We start from the raw sequence: 22,304 nt of genomic DNA on the forward strand, positions 1-22,304 counted from the left end.
TTTAAAATCTTCCCTCGCACCCATCCCACCCCCTATTAAGTGCAAATGCCAACTGGATCAAGAGGCAGAATCTCGGTGCCTGACACTGAGATTAAAAAGGGCTAATTTGACTGGTGGTAGAAGCCAGCTGTTTGCTGACATATCGTAATCTGAGGTTACTCCATTCTGCTCAAGAAGAGGGCCACAGAGCAGACATCATCTCTAGCAATATTTGCTCTCAAAGCTCCGGAATGCACCTGTTCTAGAGAGTCTTCTCATTGACAAGGTGTCTCCTGTACTTTCTGGTTTGGATGATTTGCTCCTCTGAAATGTATTTCGAAGGCTGGCTGCATTGCGCTGCCTATCAAGTTTGTCACTGATGGAGTAGCTTTTCCGTGTGTGCACATAGAGTAAGTTGGATTCATCCGCAGAATAACTATTGGCCCGCTCTATTTTAGGAAGCAGAATATTGTTAGACAAGGTCCTAGACGTATTGCTATCTTGAGGTGACAAGGAAACTGCTTTTTTATCTTTGGCTTCAGTATCCTCGTTGTCAGAACTTGGGTGACTTAGTTCTGCTTCCCTCTCTGGATGGCAGCATCCCACGTCATCCACCTTATCTCCATGGGTTCCAGGGAAACTTGACCTTTCTGCAATGGTTTGAGGAGCACTGACACACCTTGTATCAATGCAGTCGGTAATGCTAGTGTACTCTGCTGTTTTGACTGGTACTCCAAGGCTGCTGAAATAGCTCCGGGAAGGAGAAAACATAAAACTATGAGATTTTACTATAGGTGCCTCTTCTAAAATAAAGGGGCTTGTAGCGAGGTATCGGCTACTTTTAGAACGCTCTAAGGTATGATATAGGGGGGGATCCAATTCCCAGGGGTTTTGGCTGTCTGTGATTTGGGAATAATCTGAAGAAAACACCCTTGTTTCCAGTGAAGAAGGTTCTTCATGCTCAATACTTCTGCCTGAGATTCTATCACCAGAGGTACCACTGACGTAAGCACTACTCGAGAGAACGCTGGAAGTTATCTGAGTTTGAAGAGTGGGGTCTCCGGTCCCAAGGATGTTCATTGAACTGTCCAGGGGCTCTATTCCTGACTGCAGCTCATCCATGGCAGACACATAAATATCAATGCAAGAGGAAGGCCTCCGAGAATCTGGAGCAATAGACAAAGTGCTGACAGGCACTAAAGAAACTTTCGGTTCTTTTGAGACTGAGTGAGAGCTAGTGGCACGATGAAGGCTCAGAGACCGTTCTTTCAAAATACTTTCGAATTTCTCAAGCCCACCCTTCTCTTTTATATTCATCGCATAGAAGGAGTGACTTCGCAGTCGAGGTGTTAATGTTGGAGAGGTGGGGGATATCGATTCTTCCCCTGTGGGGTCAATACTCTCTTGAAGTTTGTATGTGTTCCCTTCCTGGCTGTTGAAGCTACTTTGCCTCACAATGTAAGCTGTGTCAGTGCAGTCAGAAGATGTTCGAGACCGTATCTTACTGGCCTCTCCTTTGTCTACACCAGTAATTTTGTCCAGTGCTGTGGCCATTCGCCCAATCATATCTTCAAGCTGAGCAAGTCGTATATCTACAGTCTGAAGTGAGGCCTTCATGCAATGCTCTCGTTCATTGACTTCCTCTAATCGCATTGCCATATTCTCTACTCTGCAGGAAGAAAAGAGAGGAAAAAAATGTTTTGCTAACATCCAACAGGGCAAGCAGGTTAGCTTGGTTATTTCTAAACCAATTTACTTAATCAGGAAAATTGATGGTAATATAAATAGTATGCCATTAATATACTGATATGCAGACTAAGAAAATTAATCCTCTTTTTTTAAAGTAAACAATTAAAAATAGGTTACTGGGTAACCGGAATGATAAATCCATTTAATGCTTGCCCCCTCAATGATTTTATCAACACATATTTAAACAAGAATTTGCTTTTTGTTTCTGATTAAAGTTGTCAGATACATCGATGTCCTTTTTTGAAAAAAATAAAAATTATGTATCTTAAAATATAGACTTTTATACTGTTCTATACAAATGTAAAATATAACAGGTGATTAATTAATGCAACACACTGTAATTTATAGACTTCAGATTTGTAAACATGAGATTTACAGATCTACTGCATTTTATGCAGGCTCACATACACAGACAAAAATACTGATTTCTGGTATAGAAATATTCCCATTTTATGGGTTTTATGTGGCAAACTCCTTAGTAATTACCAGATCTATAGATAGTAGTAACTGATTAGAAATATTCCCATTTTATGGGTTTTATGTGGCAAACTCCTTAGTAATTACCAGATCTATAGATAGTAGTAACTGATTAGAAATATTCCCATTTTATGGGTTTTATGTGGCAAACTCCTTAGTAATTACCAGATCTATAGATAGTAGTAACTGATTTATCAAACTGCTAAAATTGCACAGCTATACAGATTTTGAAAGCTGCTAGCAAATTGGAAAAGTGCCTAATTCTTGTCAAATGAATATGATGGCAACAAGTGATACCTGTCCAAATAAATTTAGAGTGTAATCTAAACCAGGCATTTTTGCTTGGAAATATGCTTAATTTTTGTGAGTATTTTTTTGTATAATACCACTTTTATGACAATTCCAAAATAGGTTTACCATCTTTTGATTACTATTAGTTTGTAGCCAATAAAATAATATGGAACTTTTAAAAACTTTTTTATTTTAAAACAACAAAATGAAAAATTCTGTTTACAATTTTCAAACATACAAAACCAAACAAAATGTTGTGCACCTTTCAGAAGTTACACGGATTCTCTCATCATTGGAAGAATTAAATCTATCGTCTTTCTCTCTGAAATATTCTTCTATGCATTGTTCTTCAAAATCATGAACCTTCTTCAGTTCATCATCGGTTATAAAAAGTTCTATAGGAGACATACATGGCAATAAACAACAGTCAATAACTAAATCCCCCTCCATAAGTAACTTCACATATAGATCCTTTTGATGAGTCTCAGATTTGTAGCTCTACTTCTGCTTTCCCAAATTTGTGCCCTAACTCCCACCTACCAGACAATTTTTCAATTTGTCAGACTTATTCAGGTAACGCAAGCTGTGATACTTGACTCCATCATTTTTTTCTTCTTTTGACCCTCTACAATCTCAGTCAGGGTACGAAAAGAGATAGGAGAATGTCTATATTGTCCCATCACTAAGGACATTGGGAGCAGTATGTCTCTGTAAGTACTGGCAGGACTTCAGATTGATAGTTATTAGACAAGCAAAGATGACTGTAAGTTGAGTTATTGTATTCATTGTTGTTCGTATCTTTGTGGAGCCCAATTTTTACAATGTTTTCCCACTATAAGAATTACGGTAGATCTGTATGTTTGGATTAGTTGAATTTATCCCAACTTCTGTGAGACAAGATAGGATGAGAATAACTGGTCCAAGCTCACTCAGTATCAGCCCTACAAGGTAGAGCATAGTAAGAAACCAATGTCATATAAATTAGAACTTAGAACTACCTTCATTGTAAAAACTATACTAACAAAATCTTGTAAGTCTGAATGTGCTCCCTCTCTTATCTTCAAGGAAACTAGGGGGGAGTTTGTCTGAGACATTTTGCTCAAGTTAGTTTATTGATCTAACCAGGGGTAGGCAACCTCGGCTCTTTTATGACTCATGGACGTCAACTCCCAGAATTCCTGAGTCAGCATAGCTGACTCAGGAATTCTAGGAGTTGAAGTCCATGAGTCATAAAAGAGCCGAGGTTGCCTACCCCTAGTCTAGGCTCAAGGCCTACTTATCTGACTGAAGTTTTGGTACCAGCTCGTTCTTTTGCCTGTTAAAGCCATTCCCTATTCCCTCTATACCCACGAAACTTCCACAGCTGAGGGTGGACCTAACCTGGATTTACCTAATATCTAGACCAGTTTGTTAACCACTGTACCAGTGTTGGTATTAATGAGATGAAACAATAATGTACAGTGAAGTAAAAAATAGTAAAGAAAAGAAATAAAGAGATAAATCTGAAAATGCAATGTCTGGAATTTTTTTAAAACAACATTTTTATCAAATTAGAAAACCTGTGAAAATAGAAATGATTTTGCATAATGACAAAAAAACAGGAAACAAAAACAAAACCAAATCTGAAGGTAGGCCATACTAGGAAACTAAGAAATTTCAAAATTTGAGCATGAGCTGAAAATATGAACAAAAAATGTGAGGGGGAGATTGAATCGTTACAGGATGAGATTACTATGATGCAATTCAAACAGATGGAGTTTGCCTTGAGAATTCGGGGTCTTCCGGAGGATGGTCAAGAAGATTTGAAGGTAAAAGTGGCCACATCCCTTGCCCCTGATGCTCCTTACATTGTTTAATGTATTTATGGATAAATATATCAGGAAAGGTGGTAGTGACATTAGAAGTGTATTGGCTGGGAACATGAGTGTTTGTGTACTTTCAATGCAGGTGAAGCTATATTGTCAAGAATCCAAACAATTTGGTCACATGGAGAGAATGAATAAATTGCAAAATGATGATATATATAAAAAAGAAAACTATTGAGAAGAAGAAAACTGAGGAGAATGAATGGAATTGATTATTCCTCAAAAGGACAAAAGGTGAGAATTTTAAATAACAAAAGACAATGTAGTAAATTATAAATGGATGCTGCAACCATAGTTTTCAATGATATAAAGATATGGAAAAGTATAGTGAACAATGGTGGAAACGAGATTTAATTAAGTTTCCTTTTTCCTCTTAGCTCTTGCTTTTAGTTTCTTCTGCTTACTATGCCTTAATCTTTTTCTGTCCTTTGCAGAATGTTGCTTACCTTCAAAGGCAAATTGTATGATGTATGTATGTATGCAGTTTCCTATGGATTTGCTTTCAACTTTAGATTTCCAAAACTCACTTTGCAGGCTATGACTAAGGAATGGTTCCAAATATACAGTATCCCACAGGCTGCTGTACTACAAAACCACACAAATAACTCCTGGTTGTGTATTCTTTAGCTGAAATTGTTGTTTGCTCATGGGTGGTTGTGTATCTAAGTGAAACCTGTGCCCTCATGAAGCATAACAACTTTGTCCAAGTAATTCTGCACAAAGCCTATGACACTTACTGAGCCCATAATCTGCTTCATCTGGATCGCTGTCGTGTTTCCGCCATCTACAGCATATGTGCTGAAATACCATGGTCATGTGACTGAAGATGATTAACGGAGGGGGTAAGACTGGTCTTTCATGGAAAGTCATAATAAGCTGATATCTCTGAAACTTCCATACCTGGTTTGATATAGACTTAACTTCAAAAAACGTGTTGCTGAAATAGGAATAGAAAAAGGAATAGGCTTTTGACAAACTGCTGAATTCTGTTTGCAACAGATGCAACATCAGTATCTGTTCTACCATTGAAAAATAACACATTTTAGACTGTATGTACAATTAGCATCTGCGGTCAATTCCAGCACTCATTTGGATGGACTATTCGTAACAGTATCTGTTATGTTTACATTGCTATGCTGTTTATTTTACTCATATACAACATTTTTTATTTCTACATAAAAATATTACCTCTAAAAGAAATATCTACCTCTACCTCTAAAAGAAGTATCTACCTCTAAAAGAAATATCTATTCACATGGGTATTTGAATGTAACAGCTATAGAACCAATTTCCAAGATGTTCCTTTGATTAACACCGGCCATCGTCTGAGGTCATCTCAGAAGCACAGATGATACACCACCACAACCTCCATTCTTTCCCACTTCACTAAGACAGCCAGAGGACCTCAAGTGCAAGCAAAAGCCCTGAAATGCTGAGTTAAATTTGGACTTGGGGAAAAGATTGTGAGGTGACTGTTTGACGGCATCCAGAAGAAGGCTGTGTCTCAATACTGAGATAGATAACTGGAGAATACAATTCAGTATTTTAACCTAACCTCATGTCTTGGTCAAATTCACCAGGTGTTCTTTTGCAAGCTTACTGTATGGAAACTCTTGGCAGTGCTGGTGGGCCCTGCTTGTTCTGCCAATTACCAAAATATTTTGGATGCTAATACTGACCCTCCACCTCTGCCTCAAAATTGCTGAACTTTGTATCAGTCTGTAAGGTTTATCTTTAATTAAACAGTGGATAGGGAGCTACACCTTTGTCAAGGCATACATAGTGCCTATAGAAATAGCCACACAATCACAGGAAAAGTAATCCTCGGTTAATGACTACTTGTTCAGCGACTAGCTATTCAAAGTTACGATGGTGCTGAATGAATTGTGTTTGGTTGGTCTTCCTAGTTCTGTCCATCGCAGCACCCCAGTGATCGCCTGTATTTCAAAACCTTAGAAGTCTTTGGACATGTACCCTCTGCAAAAGATACCCATGATTATGTACTCTAAAACTCTACCACAGAATACTTACATTTTTTTGCTATTGCACATAACTTCTGTTGGCAAATGCTTTAAACCACTCTGATGACAAATATTAAAAAGTTTGGCATGGCTGCTATGGATGGAGGAGAAATATATAATATTTTATCAACTCACTTAAAAACTGCAATCAGTAAGTTCACCAGAAGGATGTTTGCAACCAAGAGATAGCAAGCCATTATGGCAGGAACGATCCAGGCTCCTGTTTTGCAGGGAGGAAGCTGAATTATTTTACCATCTTCTCTAGTTTCATTTTGACCACAAGGAGCTGAGGAAAAACAGGTGAGAGGAGGTGAAAGAAAATAAATTTTAAGAAGAAATGATGGCAGAATACACTATATTTCAAAATCTTAGAAATTTCTGGACGTCTACCCTCTGCAAAAGATACCCATGATCATGTACTGTAAAACTCTGTCACGGAATACTTACATTTTTTTTTGCCATTGCAAATAATCTCTGTTGGTAGATGCTTTACACTAGTCTGATGACAAATATTAAAAAAGTTTGGCATTTCTGCCAATTTCTAGGTATTTACTATGTGCTCTGAAATTTCACTCTTTTAAATGTGCTAGGAACGGATGAAAACATCTGTGTGAAATGTTATTTATACATCCATTTGCTTTTTGGTAACTAGGATATATCGGTAGTATCAAACGAGAGTACATTAAAAAAAGGAACATTTGAGGGATATAATATATATGAGTAATATATGTAGAATGACAATAGGATTTTTGTTGCCAACTTATTTCAGTCCACTTTAGGATATTTAACAGCAGAACAGATGGCAAAATGGCATAGTTTTTAATGCTGATATAGTTTAGAAAATATTAACTAACTGAATCTTTAATTTGGGATGACTTTATCTATTTTAGTTCATCCAAACAGCAATTACATTTCCACACCAATACTGTATAGTTCAGTTTGCTACTTTTAGGAAGTGTCACTGGTACAAGGAATGCTATTGCTTTCCTACTCCTGGTTATTTTCTCACACATTCCCAGTATAGCAGTGAATAAGGAGAATTTGTTCAAAAAAGGAAACATCCAGTAAATTAAGCTGTTGAAGAAGTGAAAGAATGCTAACAGGTGCAGCCTTATTTCATATAACAGAATGCATGAGAAAAATGTTGGCTCACAAAACAAGTTTTTCCTCAAAATTAATACAGATACTGAAGTTCAGATTGCTTTTCATCCTAGATGGGCAAATCTGCCTGATGCAAATAGAAGAAAGGGAGAAGACAGTTCCACTGGCCTCTGGCTAACAATGGAGTTGTTCTAATAGGTGAAATTTCTGAGTGAGGCATTGGTGAACTAAGACATCACTGGATAAGTGGAAATGATGCATTGGCAAAGGCCAAAGAACTAGTGATGAGCCTTGTCTAACAGTATCTCTCCAGGTAAGGAGAGGATGAGAGTTTGCCCAGTTGTGCTCCAGATGGCTATTCCTTTTGAGGGAACCCTGAGAAAGCGGTCAACACAGGGTCCGAGCACTGGGAAATGAGGAAAGCCATCAAACTCTCAGCCCGGGTGAAGCCTTTAAGGACACTAGATTGGTCTACCTTACTTTTGAACATGGGGATTCAACAACTTTCCTTTCTAAACATGTTTTCAAAGTTAAAGGAGAACTTCTAAGCAAAAAGTTTAAAAAACTATCTTGTGATGATACAAGATATTTGCAGCTCAATGTTGAGCTGAACTGAATTGAACTGAACAGAGAGCACCAAGGACCCCACATTGCCTAATGAATAAAATTTCATCCTCCAAAAGAAGAAAATTTAATTAACAATTTAAAGAACTTAAAAAAAATAAAGGGCAAAAAGATAAATAATGTAATTCAAGAAAGTTTTAAACAGATTAAGGGACCAGAAGAATTTGGAATATTGGAACTTTTGCTAAAAGTTTTGAAATAATAAGATAAATAAAATGATACGTTAAATGGAACCTAAATTGTTTAGTTTACCAGGGAAGAGATGATTGCTGAGATTGTATAGAAATTTGACATTAAAGTTCCAAGTTGGGAAAAAAAGAGATAAACCTGTTCTTTATTCTTTATTTTTAAGAATCCATATTTTTATTATGGATTTGAAAGAAAAGTAGTGAAGGTCATAAATTGAAAGATATAGGTATGACACTAGATACATTTCAGAAGATCTTTGAAGAACTGGGAAACTTAAACTGACAGCAATAATTACTGCAAATGCATTTCTTGAAAAAAGATTCTAAAGAGGCAATAAAAAAGGCAAAAAGGGAGTAAAATGGAAGAATTTACAGACTGACAGAATGAAGAGGTGAACCAAATTCCAGCTGATATAGAAATGTTGGAAAATAAAGAAACTGTGGATTATAAACAGAGTTAAAATGGGAATACAAATGATAAGTGAAGACAAAGACTTATTAATGGGGTTACAAAAGTGGGTTTCTAAAATGTTTGAGATGGAAGGAAAAAAGTTTAAATGCAGATTCAAGCCCACAACAGCAACTGGCTAATGTAAAGATTTAGAGTTAGATTGTTAGAGCAAAACCAACCAATCAACAACCAACCAACCAACCAAAAAAGGAATAAAAAGTTGGTTGTTTGATCAAGGGTAAAATAAAATATAGCGTTGGAAGAATTATGGACTTTTTGCCAGTACTTGGACAATGATTTTTAAATTTGTGAATGGAAAGGAGAGATTATAGTAAGAAGTGGATTATGTTTATAATTTTATAAGAGGTGGGCAAATATTAAATTTGCTTGTATTGTTGCTGAGAGGATTGAGAGTCACTTCCTTAAATATTCTTTTTTTCTATTTCCATTTTATTTCTTTATTTTTTCTTTCACTTTTTACATTTCTTTTCTTTTTACTTTTTTCTATGTTACTTTATATTAATTTTGTTACAATCCTTAATATAAGGTATTTTTTTTAAAGAAATGAATTGTTCTTATAGGTGTAGGGGTAAAGGGAAGCAAATTTCAAATAGCTGCATAGTTTTCATCAGAATATTGAAAATCATCTTTGTATTGTGATATTTGTTCATAACACCTGGTTTTGAAAAGTCAATAAAAGATTATTTACTTATTTAGTGTCAGATAATTTCCCTCCCCCCCATCCTTTGTCTTTTTGTGCAATGTTAATTAGATTGTTTCTGTGGTAATAAGTGACCTCCTAGAATGGGTGTCAGCAAAAGAATGAGGCGAATTGGCTGTGCCGACCGACAGTACATTATCATGCTAGTGGTTTGACTTGGATCACAGATTATATTATAGCATTATATGGATGGATTATTTCTCTAGAACAGACATGTCAAACTCAAGACGTCACGTAACATCGTGCGACGTATCGGAGCTTTTTCCCCATTGCCGGCAGTGGGGTGGGCACAGTTTCGTCATGACACGTCCGGCCTGCGGGCCAGCAGTTTGACACCCCTGCTCTAGAAGGAGCAGGACTTTCAGAAGGGGCCACATTTAAATAGCGTATGGAGCACACATATATTTAATAAGCAATTTGTTTTAATTTCAGCACTCATAAAATATGATATTTTATTAATGTGAGAAATGAATATCTTAAAACGGAATGAATATTAAATAATCTTTATGAGCAAATGCATGACAAATTACAACATGCAATCAGTGCCTAATTATGGATAGATTTATTTATAAAACATCTGTCTAAAAATTACATATTAGTAAATGAATTCTGTCCTGAAACAGGAATAGAAATATGCACTGTGCAACAAGATTGAATTATTTCCAATATGTAGTTCTAACAAAGAATTTAATTTACCAATATTTGATTTACATGCTGTTAAATTATCACCCTATTTTAGCTTTCCTTTTGACTTTCAAAGGTTAGTTACATCATAAATTAAATAAACTATGAAACTATTGATATGATCTGTCTAGTGAAGTATCACGAATAATAAATAATAGAATTTGATTATTAGGCAGATTTTATTTTATATTTATAAATTACAAAACCTGTGATGTATGTTTATGTTTTTCTTTTGTTAAGATTAATGGTTCAAGTAACAAAGTCAGTATTATCATCTACTCAGAGCATTAACATTTTGAAATAGTTAGCCTTTTTCAAGAAATATCTCTATTAGAATAAAGCAATTCTGAATGCACTGTCAAGTTATTTATTTATTTATAAAATGTATTTATTGCCATCTCGTATTCAACAACTCTGGGAGGTTTACAACATAGAAAAACATTAAAATCATATTGTGTAAAAAAGCATAGCAGATTAAAAACACTAACAGATAAAATCATGGACACAAGATGGCAAAGAGGGGAGCTGGACACAAGGGGGGGGGGAAGTGGGATTGAATTTAATTAATCAACCACCTCCAGTATGAAGCTTTCCCATTGGGTCCCCAAGTCATATGGCAGAGCCAGATCTTGAGGCTTTTATGAAAATCAGGAGAATGGGACCCAATCTTACTACAGGGGGTCAGATGTTCCAGAGGGCAGGAATAATAATCTTGATTTTGAAATAAATCATGTTTTGTTATTGGCCTGTATTTCTCATTCTAATAACTGAGCGTTTACAGTAAAGAGGCCTTGGTTTTTTGCCTATGCATTAACAAAAATAGATTTTTATATGAGAAAGTAAGGAAGCTTTGGATATTTGTTTGGATATTTATCTATTTTGGCATGATTCTTGTGTCCTCTTCTCAACTCCCTACTTTTTAATTCCTAACACGGTTCTTTGAGTCTGTAAAATGACTAATATAATTTAAAAATTGAACTGCTAAATTATAGGCAACTAAATCTAAGGGTTTTTTTTGTCCTAATCTAAAACTATAACCATCAGCCTAATTGATCCTTGGAGCAATCAAGTGTCTGAGATTACACAATAGTTAATTCTATTTTGTGTCTTTAAAATACCCCATGATAGCTAGTGAGGGTTGACAGGAATTTGGTCTATAATTTAATTCCTATATTGGAATGTAATTTCTAACTTCCTTGGCTAGAAGAGGTAAATCCAGGAATTTGCTCCTCTAATGCTATACAGATTTTTACTCAAATTGCATATCTTCAGATAACCTTGCTATAACCAAAGTAACTAAAGGAGAACATCTCAGGGAATTCTAAATAACACTATCAAATTCAGAAATAATGAGAGAATCTGAAGTACTGTAAGAAAAGTTCGGGATGAATAAAATGTCCTTTCTTCTCTTTGGGGAATGGAAGATTTAAGATAGGATTTAAGATTTAATGGTCCTTTCTCGCCATCCCACCAAGGCAAAGAAATTATCTGAAAGTGCTTGTCTTAAGTTTATAAGGGAGGATTCTGGATGAGAGATTTTTTTTATGAACACATCACAATATTAACGTTACTATGACATATTATAAGCAAATGATAAGGCTACTACTGTTACTATTGCTAGTGTTAATAAATGAACAAATGGCAAGACAAAAGTCACTAAGGGCAGCCATCTCCTAAACACAGTTGAAACAGCTGCTTTCCTTGAAACTTAAATCATTCGGGAAGCAACTTGCCCAAAGACCAGAAGACTCACTGATGCTTCCCCAGAGCCATTTAGAGAAAGTGTTATGTATTAAGCAATTCAAAGGGTCTGTTATAAAGAACGGTTAACTGATTGCTTTATTTGAATCATAGACTGACTGTCTGTATAACTTTAAGCCTTATGTTTTAGGCGAGAATGAGTACTTTAAACTGATTGGCTGCCGCCTAGTGGCGGTCCATATAAATATAAGTCAAGCAGCTGCTAGAGCTTGCTTCTGTGAGAACCTAATAAAGAGCTGTTATTTCAACTGCGTGTCTTCAATGCCTCGCTGTTCCCACTACACAACAGTGGAGACGAAGATGGGATATGCTGCTAGGAGGAAAGAGCTAAGTCACTAAGGGGTAAGACCAGGCACCAGCCCCCTGGTTGGAACCGCATTCCCCCCTTCTACCTGCCAGTACGCAAATGCTGGAGATCGCACATTCCTTGGGACTCGTCCCTAGGAAACTCACAGAAGCCCTAGCAGCATAAGGCATTGGAGATGCCATAACAGTCAGCCATGGCCAAAGTCGGAAAACTTTCAGAGTTTGACATAATGCACCCCGAATGATGGAGTTCTTACATCTCAAGAGTAGAAAACTACTTCAGAGCGAACCAGGTCAGAGAAGATAATTTAAAAGCTGCAACCTTGTTGTGTGTGTGTGGCCAAGCCACCTTTGATATAGCGGAGAACCTGGTCGCTCCTGCTACATTGGAGTCAGTCACCTTCGCTGACTTAAAACGAAGACTTAAGGAGCACTTCGAACTGAGACTGTCCATTATGGCATACAGACATGTGTGCGAGCAGAGAGAACAGCAGCCAGGTGAAACCATTGCTGAATTCGTGGCCACCCTACGCCAAGCGTCCCGACTCTGCGAGTTTCCTGACCTAGAGGACAGGCTCCGAGGACCGACTGGTATGTGACCTGAGCAAAGGCTGTTCGCTAAAGAGACCCTGACATTCCAGGACGCACTGAAAGAAGTGATGGCAGAAGAGGCTGCAGGTGGAGCCATCAAGGCTTTACATCCTTCAAAGAATTTCCCCAGCCAGACGGCTGTGCATCATGAAGAATCAGAGAGAACAGAAGATCAAGACTCAGACATTGAGATCGACCGGGTGCAGAAGGTCCCAGAAAGAAGGCAGCGGCCGCTTGACAAGGCAGTTCCCTTCCCTAGCTGTCTTGGCTGTGGAGGACGACATCAGCACTCAGAATGCCATTTTCGGGCAGCTGTGTGCCAAGCATGTGGCAAACAGGGCCACATCGCTATCGTCTGTAAAGGTCGCCAGAGGGAATTGCCACGCAAAGACTTCCCCAGGAGAGGTAATGGGGCCCCGGGGCAGAATAGAGTAGGATTTTGCTTTGGGAGAAGGAGCATCCTCAGAACAGGAGCCCATCGCCCCTTAAAAGAGAAGCTTAGACTAAAAGTCAAGCTGCAAGGAGTTCCATGCTCCATGGAACTGGACACTGGATCAGCTGTGACTATAATCTCCTATAAGACTTTTAATTTCATCTGCAGACATGGCAGAAAACGAGTCAGACTCAAGCCGTCAGATTTAGTTTTGACAGATTTTCAAAACTCCCACGTAGCGGTTAAAGGAGAAGCTATGATAAAAGTGACATTCAAAGAGTTTGAGGGTCCGCTTAGTGTCGTGGTGGTGGAAGGTCAGCGAACAAGCCTGATTGGCTTACTGGTTTGATGTCCTGGGCATCCATGTGACTGGCATCAACAGAACCCAAACAGCGGATTTGGCAGCTGTCTGCCAGGAGTTTGCGGACATAATCAGTCCCAAGCTAGGGAAATACAAAGGAGCACCAATTGCTCTCCACTTAGACCCAACCGTAGTCCCAATCAGAGTAAAATCTTGTAGAGTGCCTTTTGCCCTTAAACCCAAAATTGATGCAGAGTTAGATAAGTTCATTCAACAGGGAGTCTTGCAACCCATTGACAGCTGTGTGTGGGAAAACCCCATAGTTACACTGGTCAAGCCCAATGGAGAGGTGCGCATTTGCGCTGATTATAAGTGCACTATTAATAAGGCACTGCAGCAGCATGCGTATCCGGTACCTGTAGTTAGCCACATTCTGGCAAAGATGGACCTGGCACAGGCTTATCAGCAACTGCCTGTGGATGACGCCTCTGCTGAGGCTCAAACAATAGTGACCCATAGAGGGGCATTCAAGGTTCGTCGCCTGCAGTTTGGGGTCAGTGTAGCCCCAGGGCTCTTTCAAAGTGTGATGGAACGCACGTTAAAAAACATTCTAGGTTTGTGTCCTTATACAGCTGATGGAAAATCCAGAAAAGGAAGTGACAACACTGAAAATGGAAATGACTTTCTATATAAATCAGAAGAAATTTGAGAAAGAAGAACAGATTGAATGGAAGACAAACATATCAGGGCAAGCATGGGGAATTGGAATAACAGGGAGACAACTTAACGAATACAAATGGGCTAGTCCTTCCAAAAAAATGGCAATTAAATGGTCTCCTTTATTTCAAATAACATATATAATAATAGAGGGAGATCTATTTGATGATCTAAAAGCACTGATATGGAAGCCTAGTTGGCAAAGGAAGAAAGCCAGAATAAGGTTGAAGAAAATTGGGGTTTTGACTTATTAGAGGGGATTTCATATTATTAATTAGAGGGTTAAAGGGAGAAGTTGAGATAAGGGGAATTCTGGTCATTAGATTTAAAATACTTGGAAATTAGTTGAAAATAAGGACTTTATCTGTTTAATATTTAAAATTTAGACCTAAAAGGAAAAAGAAAATTAATTATTATGAATTATTATTAATTATTATTAATATGGTGGGAAATAGATAACTCTTAGGAAATAGAACAAGACTACATTCAAATAGATAAAATGTGTATGAATTGAGACAAGGAAAATCTTGGTTACCTAAAGCCTGAAAATTATAAATATCAAAGGTTAAATTGGAATATTGATGAGAAACTAAAAATTGGGTAAAAATTAATAACAGGATATGGATTGTTTATGAAGATTGAATGTAATTAAGATACGTATAAGCTAAAATTTATTGATAAATGTAATAATGATGTTTTTACTGAGTTGATATAATAAGAACTGTACTAGCTTGAATATGAGACAGCAAATGTTAAGGGAAAAAGAGAAGAAATATTTGATGTTGTAACTTGAGATTTGTACTAAAGATTTTGTTATCGAACTATTGATTAACCCAGTCACCACGTTGCTTTTTAAATACTTAAATGTAAAATTGGAAAATTAATAAAATATTATTATTAAAAAAAAAGATCCTGTGTATTCCAGTTGTCTCCCTGTTTTCCTGTTTTTCATTCTAATGCATTCAGGAGGGGAAAAATGGTTTATGAACCTACAGATTAAACATATTGTAGTATATTTCTCTAAATATATTCATAAAAATGGCTCCACACCAGTAAGGTTTTCCACAATGGTGGTGGGAATAAAACAATTTGCTGTTGTTTTCACACCTTGCATATAATACTAATAAGTCTTGCCAGACACAAGAAAGAATTCAGGCCAAAATTATTTTCTCATGTTGTGACCAAATAAATAAAAAAAAAAATCACAGATGTAGCAAATATTTAACTAATAAAGTTTAACAGAGCTGCCAGGACAGAGATAAAAAAAAACGAACCATGAAAAACCTATAGTGATCAGGTGAACATTTATTGAAGACCTGTTGCCTTTCTAATTAATTGCTGAATTTTAATAGAGCAGATATTAAGCAAATATGAATGGATTTTAGTTTATGTGTCTCTGAATGAGATACAGTTTGGGCTAATCACCAGAAGGCTGGAGTTTTAGTCCTGCCTTAGGCATGTAGCCTGCTGGGTGACTTTGGTGGAGTCACTCTTTGTCAGCCCTAGAAAGAAGGCAATGGCAAACCCCTTCTGAAAATATTGCCAAGAAAACTAAAGTTGTTATAAATCAAACATGACTCAAAAGCACACTCAATCAATCATTGTTGGATGGAACAGCAAGCAATCAGAGCAATACAGGAGAGCAGCCCATCATGATTTCAGGTAGTTTTCTCATCCTATGCATATCTTAAATGGTCTGGGCAAGATGATAGGGTATTTAAATTGCTTATTATTCCCTGATATTCAAAATATCATTCAAGATACTCTGCCACACTGCCACTTTGCTTTGTTACTTAAAAACCTTTTAATTATAGACATGAAGTGATCACTAAGCCGTGTTCTCTTCCAAGTCAACAGCGAGAAGTCTAAAAACCAGATTCCATGAGTCTCAAATAGTAATATTCTTCTTACTTTAAGGAATTACCAATGAAGCTCAAAACTTAACAGTGCAATCCAGCCATACATATTGTTTTTCCCATTCCAAAAGAATTTAAATATTTATTTACTGATACCCCATCACCAGAACCCAATTACAAAAAACATGCATTGGCCCAGAAATCATTAAATGCTTTGTTTAAAAAAAGTGATGAGAAATATAGAATACGTTCATTGAATGAAGAGGCTGCCAGTTGATGAGACATTGACTGTTAACCCGGACAGCCAGATTTCATGCTTCGCATACCAGTAGAAAAGATTGAAACAAAAAGCCAAACCTATCTTAGAGTCTTACATAACACTTGGTATATTTCTCAAATTCAGTGAAATATTTTATAAGATTAAGATCATACAAATAGTGAGAGATATGTGGGTTTTTAAAAGGAACCCAGAATTTATAACTAGTAAAAGGTAATACCAATGCAAAGTAAAGAAAAACCTGAATCTATGTATGTATAGCATACACTTTTAAACAAATGGTACTGAACTCTAAGATAGATGGATTGATAATTCAGAAAGATAATAATTTGCATAGTAAGTTGCGGCTGATTTAGCTTAGGCCAATGTGGAGACTAATAGCTGTACACTTTTTTTCAAAAAGTGAGAAAATAGTACCCTGAATTTATAAATAACAGTATGTGGTTTAATATCTTCTCTTTTGTACAAAGATATATATTTTTCCATGATACATCTAACAAATAATAAATAGATTGAACGTAAAATATACAGAAGCAGAAAGATGGACTTACACGTCCCAGATTAGCAGAAAGCATCTATTTGTTTTTTTCCCCAGATCTCAATTTTTCCTATCTTGGGACATTTTCCAACCTTTACATAACTTGACTGAACAAAACTATCCTTTAAATGCAGTCAGACTATATTAGTTCTTTATGCATTTTGGATTTGTATTCTGTATAGAAATCTATCTTAGAAGCAAACATTATCCTCTGGCTATTTTGCTAAGCAATCAGCCAAAATCATAGGGATTTTTAATAGGCTGTTTGCACTACACAAGGGCTGGCAAATTCTGCCTTCTCTATTTGGATGCTGAGGTTAAAACAACCTAGGGATTCATTAATTCTCAATTAACTATCATCGTCCTCCAGAGGAGGGTGATACATGGCCTTTCACAATCTGACTTTTGATAGTACAGTATGAAGCACTTCATGCTGAAATAATCACTTCTGCAGCTTCATTAGGAGTTCAGTCATTGCTGTATATTTAAAACAGATGCAGCATATAGTTCTCTACTGTATATGGGGTTGAAACATATGCTCCTCTGTTCACAGAGAACTACAGCATGCTCTGCTCTTGTCATTTTCATTCTCCATTTCCAGGGTTCTAAACTAGAATCAGCACACGGCAAGAAAAAGCATGTTTTCCTCAGCCAAATTGCTGTGGAACATGTTGCACTATGCCAGTAGATTTTTTTTTCAGTACAACAGCAATAAATGGCCACTTGTAGAGGAACAGACATTTATGAAAAGAAATTCCACAGTCTGGGATTCTACTTCTCTCCCACACTTCTTGGCTTTCCTAAACCCCAAATACAGAACAAAAAAGTAAATATATAGTCAAGCAGAAAGTTAAAGTCATGAAGGACTTTTGTTCATTTGAATTCCGCATTATAACTGAGAACAAAAAGGAAGCATAATTTGCAAGAGGAAAGAAATAATTGCTCTTTCTCTCTTTCTCTCTCTTTGGAGAATGATGTAGGTTTCTTTTATCAATAGTAGAAAGAAAAGAGTATACATAAGGGTATTTCAGCATATGCTTCCTTCCGGTGGACATATAAAATGAAGAAGAGGTTAAATAAAAATGCAGCAGAATGGTTGTTTTTTTTTTAAAAAAAACACAAAACAACAACCCTCAGATCTGAATTGGGAAAACCAATCTGCTTGTCTCTGTCTATATTTTATGTAACTGAATTTTGCATGAGTCTGAGCTATATTATAGAAGCACACTCATTCCTGAAAGACGCATCTGACATCACAATAGATCTGTGGGAATAGCTGAAAAAGTTTTAAACTATGCTCAGAGTGAATTTGGACCTTTAAATGCCATCCCTGTGCTCTCAAGCAGAAGAGGTTAGCTAACTATATTCTTCCTACATGCGTGTCTGTGTTGTGAAGGTTACAAGCTCTTCTTGTTCATTCCTATAGCTCCAAAATTTCATGTGAGCATGATCTGCTTTGGCACATTACACAGATAGCCATCAGGAAGATGCATTAAAAAGGAATGATGTTTGCAGAGGGCCAGGCAAATGAATTCTTACAACATATGTGGAAACAGATTCCAGGTTTGGAACACAAAAATGAAGTTTCGTATCTGTGTAATGCTCTCAGGCTTCTCCCAAATAATATGTAGGTGAAATTCTTGGAACAGCTTTGTAATATAAGTCAACTTAATATCCATAAATTACAATTAGGGAAGCTGAGAATGAGAGAGTGGCTTCATAAGGATTCCTAGTGATTTCATGGCAAACAATGAATTTGATTCAGGGAATTCAAAGGTTGCAGCCTAAACCCACAGCATAATACCCCATCCATTCTAAATAAAGTACAAAGTGGTTTACAGTCCTTATTCAATACATAGACACTCACAATATATTTTAAAACAACTATTATTTTACTAATATACCAAAACAGAGTGGTAGAAACAGGTCAAAAATATGGCATAAATTAGTGTAATGCCACTGTAACTTCAATGCTGGGTAAAAATCTAGAACTGATTCACTAACTTCTAGAATTGAACGGTCTATGAGCAAACAGGGTTTGTACATTCCACCATTAAACTAATGGATGGCAACTGATATAATCTACACTACAAACTTAATCTGGTTAAGACTCCTCAAATATGGTCCTCTTTGAGGAGTGCTTGGGATCTCTCAGCACTATCAGTGATTCTCAGGGAAAGACAATGATTAATTAAATGGTAGAACACTAAAGTAGATGTGTACTTTGAATATGATTTATAGGTATTAAAAGTGAAAAAAACAGCCTGGGTGGTATAGAAATGTTGATTTCACTTTCTGAGATTAACAGATTAAATATCTCATACTTTCCTGTAATGTTTGAGTCCTCTATCTTGAGCCATTTATTGAGAGTGTTAACAATAATCATGTAAGACATCACCTGATCAAAGTTTGATACCTGACTTTGGTGTATGAGAATCATAAACTTGCTTACGGTCTATCTGGTCTGCAAACACTTCCCCATAGATCATCCAATAGGGCATGTAAAAAATATTTTTTGCCAGTTTCCATGATGGCTCTTCGTTGGGGAAGAGAATTGCTTGCCTTGCAACACCAAAACTCATCAGAACCACCAGCATAATAATGACAAAATACATCATGTCTATCATCTGAAAGAAAAGAAAAAAATTGACAAGAGACAGAGAGACAGAAAGCCACTTTATCCTGCAGAATTGTTCAACTTGTCTATAAAGCATAATGGTCAAATGATTTAAGCATCCGCCTATATTAACACACTATGTAAACTGCTTGGCTTGTCATGGTAATCTTCAAGTACTTGGGCTGGATCTTTGGCTATTACAGTATTATGTTCCGTTAGTGTTCAAGATCTTTTAATCATGCAACTCATAATAGAAATATTATGAGAAATATTACATTTAAAATGGTACAGACGTTGTCTTTCCATATGTAGCCCAAAGGCAGCAATACACGTTCCAAAATAAATACAAATGTTGTGGATTCTTTGGAACTATTATTGGTTGTTTCTGCTTCTGCTTGTTTCCAACTGAACTAATAAAAATCTATCTCTCTATCTATCTATCTATCTATCTATCTATCTATCTATCTATCTATCTATCTATCTATCTATCTATCTATCTATCTATCCACACACATACACACATGCACAGGTAAACATTATGTGACTTTCAGTTTTAGTACTGAGAAAACTAGCTCAATGCATAGCAACTTCTTGTTTTTTTGTTCTTGGATTAGACAGACATGGAATCAAAAATTTCACTCATATCATTACTGAGGTGCTCCTAACTTTCAACAAGTGCCAAATCAAGTAATACCATTTAGAACTTTCTTAATAATAATAATAATGATAAAGTTGGAAGGGACCTCGGAGGTCATCTAGTCCAACCTCCTGCTCAGGCAGGAAACCCTATACCATTTCGGACAAATGGCTGTCCTGTTTCTTCTTAAAAACTTCCAGTGTTGGCGCATTCATATGTTTGAGTGGAAGCTGGGCATATATTTTATTATGAGGAATTAATTGCTGCACATGAATGTGTGAATCAGCTCTAAATTTTACTTTAAAGTCTCATTACCAGGTCTACTCTAGTATGTACTAACCTGCAAACCTTATGTTTCTATCACTCCTGGTAAAATTCCATGTTTCTACATTTCTGTGAGAATGTGATGTGATATAAATTTCAAGTATTGCTGAGGAACCCATCACACTCCATCTCAAGAATGCTTTAATGCTTTCTTTGCAAAGTAAATCAAAGATTAGATATGCATGATAATAAAATAGATGCATATGGATTGCCCTTTTTGATATGCATGCAAAAAGAAATGTTTTTCCCCCCTGTGCAATGGGTATGGGACTATGCATTGTATTTTGGCCTATGGCCTATGCTACAATTAGCACTATATCAAATGAGTCAGTTAACTAAGCTGCTTTGGTAGATGTTGGAATAAATCAACATGCCAATGGTGTTCAAATGGTGCTCCAGATGTTTTGAAATTGCACTCAAGGTGCCTTTTATTAGTAGTACTATTTTTCTTTTGCCACAGTCATTCTACTTCCATTTTCAGGTCTTTGCATTTTGTGACTTTTTTTCCAGTTTTTTTTAATTCTGCTGTTTCCAAGTATTTCTTTGTTGTTGTTGTTGTTACTACCCTGACTCTGGTTTCATTGCTAATCTACCACTTTAAATAACCCAGTTTTATATTAAATTAAATATCCCAGTTTTATATTTATTGGTTTTCCTCACATCTCAACCCCTTAATCTTATCGATCCTACTGAAATGTATTATTCCTGCATAATTCTATACTAGACATGCAATGAAAGCTCTGTGATAAATAAAGAGATTCCAAAATAACGAATAGGGGTGTTAAGATATTTGTTGCCATTTAAACTACTCCATCTCTTAAATAGCAAAAGCAGACTTGAATTATCTTAATTTTTATCTCAGTTCCATCTATGAGATCCATGTCACCTTAGTGAAATGTGAAATCTGTATCCCATAACTTAGCAACCTTTCCCATGCTTCCCCTATAACCTCAGTATAGACTGTGATTACTCCCACTATCCTAGCCTATTTGCGAAATAGATTAGGGCTATTTTTATCCCATTCCCAGATATTCATAGTTTGAGTGACATTTGAATGTATCTGTATATGTTTTCAAAAAACAACAACAGTGATTATAATGCTGCTAACAATTTTAGACTTGTGGTCCAAATTCATAGAACTTCCATAGAATTCTGTCTGAATCAATGATCCAAATAACTATGACAAGGAAAAGAAAAAAATGCAAAAGCCTTGCCATTAAAATATGTCTTTTCCCATACTGAATACTATGCTATAACAAAAGGAAGCTGCATCGCGCAGAGAAGTACTTAAGAGATGCGCTCAAAATTCACCCTAAAGTTTGTACGAAACTAGTACCACCTTCTACTGTTTTCGCTTATAACATGCAGAACAAAAAGGAAGGATGGGTAACTTTTTCTTACCATTTTTCCAATCATCATTACATATGGCCCCAAATATTTGTTCACCCCGAAGATGTCTAACAATCGGATATACCAGTAAATAATGTTGACACAATATATGACACGACCATCACTCCTGAGCGGCAGATCCTGGAGGCGAAGCACCATGCCCACCGAGAATAAGAGGATGGCAATAAGATCGGTAACATTCCAGTATTCTTGAAGCCACACCTTCACCTTCTGCAGTAGTTTCCCAGGTTCTGACATTAATATCTAGAGATGGAAAAGGAATAGCTTTGGGGTCAAAAATAATAGAATGAATGATTTGACAACTATATCCTGATCTGTAATTTCACAATCTATTCACAGGACTACCTGTGGAATACGGACATAAGGGAGCCAGCTAAGTAAGGCA

At 36.5% G+C, this 22,304-nt stretch overlaps 1 protein-coding gene across 1 annotated transcript in view; it reads right to left on the bottom strand.

Annotated features, from left to right (window-relative positions):
- Window positions 1-201: 201 nt before the first annotated feature.
- Window positions 202-22,304, bottom strand: part of LOC107284423 (transient receptor potential cation channel subfamily M member 3) — a 70,774-nt gene continuing 48,671 nt past the window's right edge. Inside the window, exons 18-23 of the mRNA XM_029283436.1 lie at window positions 21,911-22,162; window positions 19,348-19,558; window positions 6,518-6,668; window positions 5,099-5,298; window positions 2,759-2,891; window positions 202-1,648 (exon numbers count right to left, since the gene is read on the bottom strand). Coding sequence (XP_029139269.1) covers window positions 202-1,648; window positions 2,759-2,891; window positions 5,099-5,298; window positions 6,518-6,668; window positions 19,348-19,558; window positions 21,911-22,162 — 2,394 coding nt within the window. The remainder of the gene's footprint in view (window positions 1,649-2,758; window positions 2,892-5,098; window positions 5,299-6,517; window positions 6,669-19,347; window positions 19,559-21,910; window positions 22,163-22,304) is intronic.

Source organism: Protobothrops mucrosquamatus, unplaced genomic scaffold (genome assembly GCF_001527695.2).
Source record: "Protobothrops mucrosquamatus isolate PMUCROS unplaced genomic scaffold, P.Mucros_1.0 scaffold87, whole genome shotgun sequence".
In the NCBI taxonomy this organism is placed as follows: domain Eukaryota; kingdom Metazoa; phylum Chordata; class Lepidosauria; order Squamata; family Viperidae; genus Protobothrops; species Protobothrops mucrosquamatus.